Genomic DNA, 14,441 nt, shown 5'->3' on the forward strand with positions numbered 1-14,441 from the left:
GAGAAGTGTAGAAATAATAGGATAATAGTAGGGGATTTCAACTTCCCCAATATTAACTGGGATAGTCAGAGTGTGAAAGGCTTAGAGGGTGCAGAATTCTTAAAGTGCATCCAGGAGAGCTTTTTGAGCCAGCATGTAGAAAGTCCTACAAGAGAGGGGGCGGTACTGGACCTAATTCTAGGGAATGTAGCCGGGCAAGTGGTAGAAGTGTCAGTAGGAGAGCATTTTGGTGACAGTGACCATAGTTCGATGAGATTTAAGGTAGTCATGGAAAAGGACAAAGATGGACCGGAAATAAAGGTTCTAAATTGGGGGAAGGCCGATTTTAGTATGATAAGGCAGGATCTGGCCAAAGTGGATTGGGATAAGCTACTTGTAGGAAAATCCACATCAGAGCAGTGGGAGTCTTTCAGAAAGGAAATAGAGAGGAGAGTACAACGCCAACATGTTCCCGTAAAGGTCAAGGGTGGGACCAACAAGCCCAGGGAACCCTGGATGTCAAGGGATGTACAAGAATGGATTAGGAAAAAAGGGAGGCTTTTAGCAGATACAAAGGACTAAAAACAATGGAAGCCCTAGAGGAGTATAGAAAGTGCAGGGTGGTACTTAAAGAAATTAGGAGAGCGAAGAGGTGGCATGAAAAAACACCGGCGGCCAAAATAAAAGGAAAATCCCAAGGTGCTTTATAAGTATATTATTAAGGGCAAGAGGATAACCAGGGAAAGAGTAGCGCCCATTAGGGACCAAAGTGGCAATCTGTGTGCAGAGCCAGAAGATGTGGGTGAGGTTTTAAATGAATATTTTGCATCTGTGTTCACTATGGAGAAGGACGATGTAGGTATAGAAATCAGGCAGGGGGATTGTGATATACTTGAACAAATTAGTATTGAGGGGGAGGAGGTACTAGTGGTTTTAGCAGGCTTAAAAGTGGATAAATCCCCAGGCCGCTGTGTGAGGCAAGGGAGGAGATTGCAGGGGCTCTGACACAAATTTTCAGAACCTCTCTGGCCACAGAGGAGATGCCAGAGGACTGGAGGACAGCTAACGTAGTACCATTATTCAAGAAGGGTAGTGGGATAAACCAGGGAATTACAGGCCAGTGAGCCGAACATCAGTGGTAGGAAAATTATTGGAAAAAATTATGAGGGAGAGAATTAGTCTCCACTTGGAGAGACAAGGATTAATCAAGGATAGTCAGCATGGTTTTGTCAAGGGGAAATCATGTCTAACCAATTTGATTGAATTTTTCGAGGGGGTGACTAGGTGTGTAGATGAGGGTAGCACAGTTGATGTAGTCTACATGGACTTCAGTAAGGCTTTTGACAAAGTCCCACATGGGAGACTGGTCAAGAAGGTAAGAGCCCATGGGATCCAGGGCAATTTGGCACATTGGATCCAAAATTGGCTTAGTGGCAGGAGGCAGAGGGTGATGGTTGAAGATTGTTTTTGTGACTGGAAGCCTGTGTCCAGTGGTGTACCGCAGGGATCGGTACTGGGTCCTTTGCTGTTTGTAGTGTACATTATGATTTAGATATGAATGTAGGAGGTATGATCAGTAAGTTCGCAGATGACACGAAAATTGGTGGGGTGGTAAATAGCGAGGCGGGAAGCCTCAGGCTACAGGACGATATAGACGGGTTGGTCAGATGGGCAGAACAGCAGAAAATGGAATTTAACCCTGAAAAGTGTGAGGTGATGCATTTTGGGAAGACTAACAAGGCAAGGGAATACACAATGAATGGTAGGACCCTAGGAAGCACAGAGGATCAGATAGACCTTGGTGTGCAATAGATTGGGAGAAGGGGAAGTGCAACGAGACCTGGGTGTCCTTGTGCACCAGTCGCTGAAGGTAAGCATGCAGGTGCAGCAGGCGGTTAAGAAGGCAAATGGTATGTTGGCCTTCGTAGTGAGAGGGTTCGAGTACAGGAGCAAGGATGTCTTGCTGCAGTAGAGGCCAAGTCATTAAATATATTCAAGAGGGAGTTAGATATACAGGAAACTCTTTTTTATCCGGCACCGACGGGACTGGCGTGGTGCTGGTTTATCAAAAAGTCCGGATTACAGAGAGGTATAGTTTAAAAGGTACGAGAGCTCCATACACAGCAACAAATCCAGGCTTCCCTGTTGCTTAGCAACAGGTGCAAGAACCCCGGCCACAGACCAAGCGTCCCTGTTCCTTAGCAACAAGTGCAGAAACCCCCGATTACACAGCCAAGAATCAAGAAACGGCCCCTAATATGAAGAAAAACTTAACTGAACCTACTCCTGAATTTTGCCGGTTAACCGAGATTTCCGGTTGTTTGGGTGCCGGTAAAGCGAGAGTTTCCTGTATTTCTTAAGGCTAAAGGGATCAAGGGATATGGGGAGAAAGCAGGGACAGGGTACTGAATTTGGATGATCAGCCATGATCTCATTGAATGGCGGAGCAGGCTCGAAGGGCCGAATGGCCTCCTCCTGCTCCTATCTTATGTTTCTAATGTTTACATAGATTCCTGAAGGCAGCAGGACAGGTAGATAAGGTGGTTAAAACTATACTTATATTCTATGCCTCGGCTAATGAAGGCAAGAGCAGGGAGGTTATGATGGAGCTGTAAAACGCTAGTTAGGCCACAGCTGGAATACTGTGTGCAGTTCTGTTTGCCACACTATAGGAAGGATGTGATTGCATTGGAGAGGGTGCAGAGGAGATTCACCAGGATGTTACCTGGGCTGGAGCGCTTCAGCTATGAAGAGAGACTGGACAGGCTGGGGTTGTTTTCCTTAGAGCAGAGAAGGCTGAGGGGGGACCTGATTGAGGTGTACAAAATTATGAGGGGCATAGATAGGGTAGATAGAAAGGAACTTTTCCCCTTAGTAGAGGGGTCAATAACCAGGGGGCATAGTTTCAAGGTAAGGGGCAGGAGGTTTAGAGGGGATTTGAGGAGGAACTTTTTCACCCAGAGGGTGGTTGGAATCTGGAACTCACTGCCTGAAAGGGTGGTAGAGGCAGGAACCCTCACAACATTCAAGAAGCATTTAGATGAGCACTTGAAACGCCACAGCATACAAGACTACGGACCAAGTGCTGGAAAATGGGATTAGAATAGACGGGGCTTGATGGCCGGCGTGGACACGATGGGCCGAAGGGCCTCTTTCTGTGCTGTATAAATCTATGATTTTATGACTCTGATTCCCGATGACTTTGGACAAACAAGAACAAGAGAAGATGCTGGTTTCTTACCTGGGATTTTTGTTGTTCAGGCTAAGTGCGATTTCATTCACAGCATGTGGGTGCGACATGACTAAATTGAAGCCATACTGAAAGAGAGAAGGGAGAACAGTAGGGGACATCAGCACATCTTTAATAAAAGCAGATCCCAGAAAATTAATGAACCCTATTGTGTAATGGAGTAGCATTAGCCGATGGACTTGCGTGTCAATCACAATGATATAAAGCGCAGATGGGGGAACAGGCTCTTATGAAGTCGTCACTTGGAGGGAATGTCTTCCTTCAGTTAATTGGAAGTTTCAAGGAGTCCCAGTTTAATTTGGCCGTACCTGGTAGTTCATGACCGCCCGCAAGCACATGATACAGACGTGGACATCGTCCTTCTGGCTCACAAGTCTGGAATTCTTCAGAAGTTTCCTGTCAGGTAAAGTGTTGTAGCTGTGGAAAAAACTCAACGTTACTACAGTCATCACTGGACCGGTTGTATACCCACCGTAAAATGGCAGCCAGTGCCAAGACCCGGAGAAGTTGGCGATAAGAGGAACTGATGCCCATTCCTCTGGCATGCTGGATGGCTAGAAAAGCTGTATTAAAGGTATCCACGCTAAAACAGCTCTCCAACACTTGCTGTCAAGGCTCACGTGTGAAGAATGGCTGCTTGGGTCAGGCAAACAACAACAACAACTTGTATTTATATACAGGTAGCTCCTTTCATGTAGTAAAACGTCCCAAGGCGCTTCACAGGAGCGATTATCAAACAAAATTTGACACCGAGCCACATAAGGAGATATTAGGGCAGGTGACCAAAAGCTTGGTCAAAGAGGTAGGTTTTAAAGAGCGTCTTAAAAAGGAGGAAAAGATAGATGGAGAGGTTTAGGGAGGGAATTCCAGAGCTTCGGGCCTAGGCAGCTGAAGGCACGGCCGCCAATGAAGGAAATTGGGGATTTTAAGGAGGGCATCCCAGAGCCTGTGGAGCACTAACCCGCAGGAGAAGAGGAGAAAATTGGAGGAAAAAAGCTTAAAACACATCCCTCATCACTCAAGAAGGCAACACCCCCACATACTGATAAATTACAAGATTATTTTCTCGAAGACGTATTTGCATTTAGTGAGTGGAGAAGGTGAAGGCCTATTGGAATTGGGTCGAGAGCTCTTTTAGCAGAAGAAGCAGAGATTCAGCTGGTTTAGCGAGATTCAAACCAAACAGCAAATAGGATTAGCCGACACTCAAATTAGATTAATGGGAATTGCCTCAATATTACATGGTCGGCTGCATTCGAGACAATTTGAGGCTTCATTTTACACACATGAAAGAGAACCCAACATTCTATGCGGCTGCATTCTAAAATTCTTGCCGCTCGCATTGGGCTAATGCGCAAAACGAAATAGAACCTAGATCCTGAAACGGAGATAAGCAACGTTTCTTGTAAAAAAAGGCAATGGTCCGAGAACCACAGAATGAGCCTTTTCCTGTTCACAGCAGTTTGGTGGTTTTCCCGTCAGGTACAGGTATGTGCACTGAAAGAGGAAATGGAAACACTCAGACACAAGAGGCTTTAAGGGAGTCACAAAGGAGGCCTGAAGACATTTCTTTCAACAAGAGAGCAACAAGTTGCTTTGCAAAGAAATGACAACAATCCAAATTAGGATGGAGGTGGTGTTTGGGAGTCTCTGCAGAAGCAAGGGTGAATGATGTCCTCAGATCATCTGCCGCAGCCTTCTTGTTGGAGAAGGCTCTGTGTTCGTAAGTGTCGAGACTTCTTGGAGCTTTCAGAGTGTAAATCTACTGCATTGGCTTAAATGCATTGTGAAAGGTACCTTTTTGCAAGTCAGCTAAAACTCAGTGGAAAAGCACGAGTCAGATGTGGTTACGTCACCCTACCAAAATACACTTCAGAAAGGAGAACCAGCAGTGTCCCTTCCTGGACTATTTTAATGAATGAATTACCAACTGGATAACACCACACAGCTCAGAGCATTTAAGTGTTTGTTGGTGAACAAACTGCTGACATTTTTATTAGCAGGGCTGAGTGACCCATTTTATTACCTAACCTGCATCTGGCCGGTGCTTACAGTAGGGAATGTCATTCTGTGTCTATTTTTTTGCTTACTAGTTTCTTTTGCTCTCTCCACCCCAAAGAAAAGTCCCACTGCCACATTTAGTCTTCAGCCAAGACGACTCCTGGTCTCAGATGACAATGGCTCTCTCCAGATTTTTAAAAATTAATTCTCGGGATGTGGGCGTCGCTGGCAAGGCCAGCATTTATTGCCCATCCCTCGTTGCCCTCGAGAAGGCGGTGGTGAGCCGCCTTCTTGAACCGCTGCAGTCCGTGTGGTGAAGGTGCTCCCACAGTGCTGTTAGGGAGGGAGTTCCAGGATTTTGACTCAGCGACGATGAAGGAATGGGCAATCCATGTCCAAATCAGGATGGTGTGCAACTTGGAGGTGATGGTGTTCCCATGCACATGCTCTTCCCTTGTCCTTCTAGACGGCGGAGGTCGCTGGTTTGGGAGGTGTTCCAATAAGATGGACTGGAAGCTGTTGTTTTTTTTTAAAGAAGTTCTCTTTGATGGAAGCTTTCCTCTTCATTGCTCCATCTAGCAACCAGGCTCCAAACTAGTTCATGAGAATTGACAGCACTTGATGTCCCCCAAACCCATAGAGTTATGTACTTCGACAGTGAAGGATGCCAAATTAAGATGATGATGAAGAATGAGACCTGAACACTTGCCATGTGATCAAGGGGAAGGGGCGAAGAACCACCCATGGTCGATCAATCAATGGGCCAGTGCTTTAATCCATCAATATGCTCCCTCGCTACACCACCAGAGCATCTAAAATGTGACCACATGTTGGAAGGAAACCACTATGGAAAGAACAGGAAATGAAAACCCATGTTGCATAAAACAGATGGGTCATAAATAACCCACCATTGTTATCCCATGTTATTTAGTGTCATAATCTTGCAAACCAAAGTCACGAATATAAATTTCACAAAGTTCCCCACTGGAACTGATACAGCCGTTGGAGATCCACCTTCTTTCACCAAACAGTGGTTCATTTGAGAACACGGCCATTGGACACACTTGGGGATGAACGCAATTGAGGAATTCCAGGGAAAACAATAAGCTGTACTTCCTAACTGACTAAAGCCCAATCAAGATAGGCACGCGACAGTGGACTGCCTGTACATGATGCTGAATGCCTTTGCAGAGCAACTGAAAATAGCTGGGGCCAGCTGTATAGGACAGGACTCAAGAGGTCTAGCAGAAGCTACGCATCCCACCTACTGCACTGCATATATCTCTGATTATAAATCAAAGATTATGCTGGATAGCTGTCACTGCTATTTATGTCATTTGCACTGAAGATAGCCAGACACTTCATATTTTAAACCAAGCACAGATTTCTGCTCCAGTTACAGCTCCATTGCACCACAGGCAAGATATATAACACACATATACTCACAAACAAGTTAGATGTCAAATAATGGATAGGTTTGTAAAAGATTCGTCAGGAACTCTGGTTCAACTCAGGGCCTCGGTTGTCATTCCAACTTGGCTTCCATGAATGGGTGGATAGGAATATTGGCAGTACTCGGAGAAGCATCCCAAGCACGAGGGGGCTGGAGTTGTGTGGACAGGAAGGTGGAACTGACAGCGCCAGCCCCATGCTCCGAAGAGCAGCAGTTCTCGCGGGGTACTAACATGGGCAATGAAGAAATTCATGGTCAGGACTTCATTACCCCCTTGCTGGCGTGGAGGAGGAAACTTAGTGGCTAAGTCAGGACTTTAAACTGGAGGTTTTCTGCGAAGAGTCAACTGCTGAGAGTTGAGCGCTACTGGATCCCCCTCTAAATTATAATCCTCCTCTTCCTCTATTTATTCAATGATTCTCCTTTTCCACTCTCCAACCAAGCGGAAACATCTGTTTCTGTTCATTTCTCCCAGAGCCTGGAGGTATGGGCAGTGCGAGTGGAATATGGGTTGGTTCACCCTGACAGATCTCCTCACTTCTATTCAACACCTTGCCCCCGCCCCCCCCGCTCCCCGGCAGCCCCTGGAGAGATTGATGCGTCTCTTCAAGGCACAACAAATCAATGCAATAAAAAGCCACATTGCCAGGGAAATCAGAATTAGAAATATTGCAACAAAAAAAAGAAAAACCCGGCAATGAACCTACAAGAGAGGAGAAAAAAAAAACAATCCTACAAATTAAACATGGAAACATTTGGTAACTTGGCTTGTGGCCATCAAGAACCCCCAGTCTCAATGCAACTGCGATACACGACTCCTAACCGATCCGCTAGGCGGATCACTGGGACCTCATTCGGCGAAATGCAGCATTTGGCGTAAAACGTGAGCAGCACAAACAGCAGGCAATAGGCAAGTTATCGGCACATTGTAAAGCTGAGACTCCAGGGATGCAATGGTTCAACTCAAGGCCACTCCCACCGCCTTTGTCGTGGCAAGGTTCAAATAGGCCTGGTCTGCTACTCTTGTCTTCATGACTGATCACTGGCATGGCACTGTCCCTTTAAACAATCCGTCAAACTGGAAGCCAAATGGCTTTAACCGAATAACTCGGGGAAGTGATGAAACCTTTACACATAAACTCTCGCATAGAAAAACTGCGATGCAGTCCAATTTGTCTTCAGATTTGACAGATTTTATATAAACACATACCATACAGATACCCCCACACACACATAAATATACATTAAAGCCAGTTTTAAAGGAACACTGCCACTTTTAGCGATCAAACTCAAGATTTTTTTTTTTTATAGAAGCTTTTGCTAGATTCAGGGTTAAGTGCAGAATGACGGAGAGCAGGGAGCGAGTTATTCTGCTGTAATCTGAAGTGCAAGCATTTCATGAACGTTCCCTGACCTTTGAGTTCAGATTAGTACTGCAAGCATACTTTTTTGTCAAAAAAAAAAGCGCAACAAATAGCGGGGATCGGGAGTGGGAATGGTGATTTCTGTCTTCGGTTTACAGTTGCCAACTCGGGTTGGACGTATTCCTGGCGGGTTCGTCACATCGTCCCCCCCCCCCCACGACACTCACACCACTGGTCGCCCGACACGCCTATCCTCACAAAGCGCCTCCCCCCGCCATCCCAGTGCACAGCCCCCGTACTATTGGTCTTACTGGCACAGAAATAAGGTCGCCAACTCTCCAGGGTTGCCCTGGAGTCTCCAGAAATTGAAGATTAGTCTCCAGGACATTGCTGCAATGCAACCTGGGAGTAAAAAAAAATCACATGGGCATTATAAAAAAAAGTGGCCTTTTCTCCCCCCCATTTTCTTGACCACTTGTTTATTAGTTATAAAAATATTGGAAATGGGAAAAGAAGGCTGTTTGACTGACAGTCGAGAATCATCCAATCAGGTAATGAAGAGCCTCTTCGCTTTCCAATCGGCGCGTGAAGGCGCCGAGTGGCGAGGATGGACATGTCGGGCAACCAATGGCGGGAGTGTGGGGGGCGGGAGGTCATGTGATGAAACCGCCAGGAACACGTCCAACCAGAGTTGGTAACCCTAAACAGAAGACAGAAGTCTTCATCCCCACTCCCGATCACTATCCAGTGACTGTTGTTGGTAAGGTTTAAGTGTAGCCAGCAGAGTCAGCGAAGATAGCCCTCATGGTCAAATAGCCTGTTGGCAATCCTGGTCTCGTTTCCACATGAAAAACGGCCACTTGGCTGAGGTCTTGAGGGGTCTTCAGTGTCCTTAGAACCATACCTCCTTCAGGACAGCAGGAAAGTCAATTGTGTCGATTAAAAAGGGCTGCCCTTGATACTGAAAAGGCCAATCAAAATGAGGACCGGGCTGCATGCGCCACTTGGCACCACAGAATCTATACACACAGGACTGTGCATTCTTTCATTCTTCAGGAAGAGCAGCATTTGCAGCCAGACCACTCACTGCATTTGTACAGTTAGCGCGTTTATTTTACTTCATCCATTCATCAATCCTGTCCTGGCCCTGGTTGTATTGCTCCTGGTTGGCAGTCTTTCGGATGAGACGTTAAACCGAGGCCCGGTCTGCTCAGTGGATGTAAAAGTTCCCATGGCACTATTTTGAAGAGGAGCAGGGGAGTTCTCCCCGGTGTCCCGGGCCAATATTTATCCCTCAACCAACATCACTAAAACAGATGATATGGTCATTATCACATTGCTGTTTTGTGGGAGCTTGCTGTGCGCCAATGGGCTGCCCCGTTTCCCACAATACAACAGTGACTACACTTCAAAAAGTACTTAATTGGCTGTAAAGCACTTTGGGACGTTTGGTGGTTGTGAAAGGCGCTATAGAAATGCAAGTCTTTCTTTCACTGCGCAACAGTCCAGAACGTTGGGGGAAAAAAGCTTGCTTTAATTCGTCACACAGCTCTCCGATAGAAGTGCCTCCGACAGCGAGAATTATGGGCGTACCCCTACTGAATGTACATCTGCTGCACCAAGTGCCCATGTGGGCTCCAGATGTTTGTGCTAAATCTTTCCCCTGTGCCAACCAGGAGCAATAAAACAAGGGCCAGGACAGGATTGTTGAATGCAGCAAAGATAATGAATGAAAGAGGAGCCTCGGCTCAAACAGTGAACGTAAAAGGACTGTGGAATGTTCACCTTTAGGTGGTCTTTGCAGACAGGTGATCGAGACTAATTTCTTGCACGAGTCCTGAGCGTTAAAAAAAATGCAACTTATGGGTGATGTGCAAGTGGTTGGAATGATTACAAGGGCTGGTCTCTTTTTAAATATTTCAAATTTTTGTGCGCAAGGTGAGGGAATGGAACATTTTTTTTCCATTTGAGGCGCCCAGTATCCCCATCAAGTTCTCCCAAGTCAGATGCAAAGTAAAGCTCCCTCCAACTCTGCCCCAACACTAAGCCTCAATCTCAACCTCAAATGAGCATCTCCTACTGCACCAGTGAGAGTGTTTTTTTCCCATTTCCGTTTGGCCCTTAGAAATTGGCAATTAGGGAGAATTTTGCGCTGTGGGCCCATGTTCCCTAGGATCTGGATTGAGGCAGCCCAAACTCATTACACGTTGGATCCTTACAGCCAGCAGACAGAGAAGACATCATCTCATCAGTCCGGCCTGGATTTGAACCCAGGTACCAGAGGTGACAATGAACTTTCAACAAGGGCCTTTCCTGTATAGTGTGTAGTCCTGATCTCTCCGTGGGCGAGGCCAAGTACTCATTGCATCCCTTAGTGTCCGTTAGAAGCGGAGCAGTACATACCGTAGGATAGATTGCCTGGCAGAGCGAGAGAGGCTGTTGCTGAAAGCCAGGGGCAGGACATTGCTCTGGTGCAGATCTTCTATAGACCTGCCCCAGGGTTTCGACTTGTCGAGTGCACCATCATCACCATTCTCCACAAGGTCAAAGTCAAACCTAGGTCACAATGGGATAAAAATGTCTTTTGATCACCCCCATCCACATTTATTAACACGTAGCCCCTTCAAGTACAGGATCGCCCTTGCGCCTATTTCCGTCATATATTACCAACAAAAAAGTACACGTTGCCTAAAATGTCTGTTGCTGAATGTTTAAATGAGGATTAAGGAGCTTTGCAAGCTAGGCATTGACGGTTTTTTTTCCTTGAAGATTTGCACATTGTTCGAGAATCGTGAGTTTTCTCCCTTTAACTTACGGACACCGTTTTCATCAGAGCAAGCACAAGTCGCGCGAAGAACAGCAAGGGGTCACCACGTGCGAAACCAACGGTGCTGTGCTGCTCCTCACCAGCAACGGTGGTCATGCGCAAGAGCAAAACCATGACAACCACCTGCTCTGGTCAGAGCCAGTTCAAAGCAGACGGGATTTCCGCAGAATGCGCAGGTGCCGGTCAATCCACACCCGTCGAGAAGAGACGAGTTCTTCCCAGAGCCAGACGGTCATTTCCAACGTGCAAAAAAAAAAAAGGGGGAGTTTCATCATGGAAAAATTTGGAAATGCGCAACGTCAACACATCAACAACAGTTGGATGCTAGAGAGCATTTTGGAAGCACTTCACACTCAAAGATCTAGTTACTGAAAGCACTGAGGAATGGGGGAAGAGTCTGCAACAATGAAATGAAGCATGAAATGCAGAATGCTGAAGCACAGAGCTATAAAACGGGTTACAAATTTGTTGCTAATGGTTAGAACGTTCCTCTGAAAAACCCCCCAGAGAATTTACAAATGCAAGTTTACGACTAAAATATGCTTTTTGCCTTTGTGGGCTGCTCGGGTGCAATACACGGAGTCTGGGGGCCGCCACATATAAACTAATAAACCCATGGTCCCATTAATTCCCAGATCGCTCCAGCTACCGATGCGAATTGCCGTTCCGATTTAAGATTTAAAAGGCAACAGGGTTAAGAACAGGCACTTCCGATTAGGCACTTTACAGCCTTCCGGACTCAATATCATCGAGTTCAACAACTTCAGATCATAACCTCGGCCCCTATTATATTTTTAAACCACACTTTTGGTTTGTGCCTTTTCCTTTTTATTTTCTCTCTCCCACATGGCAGCTGTCTCTCACTCTGCCAGCGCATTTCACACTTCATCTAGAGCCATTGTCTGTTTCTTTACCTGTCCTATTACCATCTCGTCCCGCCTTGAATATCTCTTAATGTCTCTTCTTTCATCCCCTCCCCCATTTCCCAGCCCCCAAACTGCCTTTTAATCTGTTTCATTTCCTGCCTTTTTTCTCAGTTCTGACGAAGGGTTTCGACCCAAAACGTTGACTATTTCTCTCTCCACGGATGTTGCCTGGCCTGCTGAGTTTTTCCAGCGTTTTCTGTTGTTATTTAGGGTTAAGAACAGCCCTTTCCCAACCTCCAAGGTCACATGCAGAAGAAACCAATGAATACGAAATACAAATCCAAAAAGAACAGAGTTGCCTGGGTTTTGCGGGCCAGAATGTGGACAGCTTGAACAGTCTATGGGATCCTTTCTTCTGCATTGTATTTCAATAATGACATCGGGCCTGGCTAGACATTGCTTAAGGCAATTGCAAATTTAAAAAAAAAATTAATTCAAGAAAGGTAAAGCAAAGGTTAATTGAACTGTGAAACTCTGCAGCGGATGTGGTCACCCACTTGACCATTCAAGATGGAGGATGGGGTTGAGGAAAATGTGATAGCCAAGACTGGTAGCTCGAAGGATCTGATCAGTTTGGCCAGCTACAACTGTACATCTGTCCACTTAGGGAACAACGGTGGCGCAACCATGGAAAATCTCTCAGATGAGGGAAGCCATTTGGCTTAATCCGTTCACAAAAACCTATACACGCCCCCCCCGGACCCCTTCTTTAAGATGGCTCATGCTGGAATTGAACCCAGGACCTGCCAAGTGTTATTAATGAAACTCCTGATGGCAGCATCGTACCTCGAGGCCCACAAACCAGGCAACTTGCGGCCGCCGGGAATCAAATCCATTTGTCGACAGTGAATCTTGAGACATCCTGCCCAAATACAAGGTGTGGCTGTACGCAGACAGGAGGCCTTGTTTTGAGATGGATGGAGGGATTCAACGCTGGTAGGTAGAATCAAGTTATGTAAATTGTTGCGATTTCAATCCAAGATGCCATGGACGTGAGGAAAAGTCACAATCTCCATGTTACTGGGCCACCCAAGAACTAAGTATATTCCCACACTATTCACTTACCACAAGTGTATTCAAGGGAGTTTAATTGTTTAGGCAGTTTTAATGCATCCAGTCCTAACATCTGTTGTGCCCGACTTCCGTTGTTGAAAGATTTCAACGAGAGCAGAGATAAGAAATGGAAAGCAGAGAATGAAGTCTTGAATAGAACTTAAATTTTAAATAAACAAGAGGGGTGGAAGAATAAAGATGGATGAGGGAGATACCAGGCAACTCCCCCTCTGGCTACTTACATGACTGCACACTGTGCAAAGGAGAGATAGTCCACCAGCACATTGAGACCCTGGTTCTCATCATTTAAAAACTCTCGCACCCACCTAGAAAAGAATAGAACAGATTTAATTAAAGGCCGGCATTTATTGCCCATCCCTAATTGCCCTCGAGAATGTGGTGGTGAGCCACCTTCGTGAACCGCTACAGTCCATGTGGTGACAGTGCTGTTAGGGAGGGAGTTCCAGGATTTTGACCCAGCGACGATGAAGGAACGGCCGATCTATTCCCAAGTCAGGATGGTGTGTGACTTGGAGGGCGGGAGGAGGTTTCCGAGATAGGGAGGGAGCGAGGTCGTGGAGGGATTTGAAAACCAAGATGAGAATCTCAAAATCGAGGCGTTTAAAATCTTAATTTTAACATTTTAAAATCCAATAGCTACAAGATTGGCAAGACTTTCCTCCCATTAGTCTGGGCTGGATTTGAACCAGAGAGCAGGAGCTCCTCCAGTGTATCCTGCCTCTTTGAACAATCACTGGCCTATTTATTTTCATTATCGAGAAGCGGCAATACACTGCCGGTTCTGATTTGTAGGAAGCGGTTCATTTCCTCCTCCCCTCCTCCACCAGCTCACGCCATTACGGAGTGAAGTTCAGGAGCTGTTTTGCACATCTGCGCTGGTTGTGTACCCAATACAGTACATGGCCATTTAACTCGAGCCTGTTGATTCTGAATGTGCCGATAGCCCAAAATAGCAGTAGCTGTAATGAGCAGGAAATGGAGGCCCAGCATCAGATAGGATGTATGCTGCAGGCAAACCTTTTTTTTCATGTGCGGAATTGAAGTGACTTGAGGTCACAGACGTTGTTGCGGTTCCATTTTTATTTATTTATTTGCTGAAAAGGAAGCTATTTTTGAAGGTGAATTATCTCCTCTCTTTGTCTCCATTTAATCCTGTGTCCTCTTCCGGTGGCTTTTGTTTTCAAATGCCGCCCGGACGGACGGAAGAAAAATCTCCTCCATCTTATTGCTTGTTGTCCTATTTACTGAAGCACTGATTTTTTTTTTTTTTTTTTTTTTTTTATAAATGATTTGCCAAGAAATAAAATGATTCCCAAACACACCCTAACCAAAAAAAAGAAGAGCTGCTTTGATAGTTGGGTAAATGCTGCGTCTGATGGGCGACTGAGGCAGACAGATGGGGAAGAGTCCAAATTCTGTTGGCCATGGTTGAGGTAGCTGACCTCAGCAGAGATTACTTCAGCGATGCTACCACTGGCCTCGCCAACCCTGGGCTCAGGAGGGGAGGAAGGAAACCAGCCCTGATCAGCATCCGGCAACTCCCACTAGGAAGAGCCAGTGTCTGGAC

General features: G+C 46.0%; 1 protein-coding gene across 5 annotated transcripts in view; it reads right to left on the bottom strand.

Moving 5' to 3' along the window:
* Positions 1-14,441, bottom strand: part of LOC147096992 (formin-like protein 3) — a 190,603-nt gene that overhangs the window by 67,185 nt on the left and 108,977 nt on the right. For 4 of the 5 annotated variants that reach the window (XR_015074454.1, XM_085972707.1, XM_085972706.1 and 1 more), the window contains exons 5-8: positions 13,096-13,179; positions 10,451-10,603; positions 3,538-3,646; positions 3,221-3,297 (exon numbers count right to left, since the gene is read on the bottom strand). Coding sequence is in view for 4 of the 5 variants with exons in the window: in XM_085972707.1 (XP_085828833.1) it covers positions 3,221-3,297; positions 3,538-3,646; positions 10,451-10,603; positions 13,096-13,179 (423 nt within the window). In the remaining variant the exon portion in view is untranslated. The remainder of the gene's footprint in view (positions 1-3,220; positions 3,298-3,537; positions 3,647-10,450; positions 10,604-13,095; positions 13,180-14,441) is intronic. The other variant, XM_085972708.1, reaches the window with a different exon arrangement.

This window comes from Somniosus microcephalus, chromosome 33 (genome assembly GCF_052327205.1).
Source record: "Somniosus microcephalus isolate GS21.2 chromosome 33, FLI_Smic_1.0, whole genome shotgun sequence".
Lineage (NCBI taxonomy): Eukaryota > Metazoa > Chordata > Chondrichthyes > Squaliformes > Somniosidae > Somniosus > Somniosus microcephalus.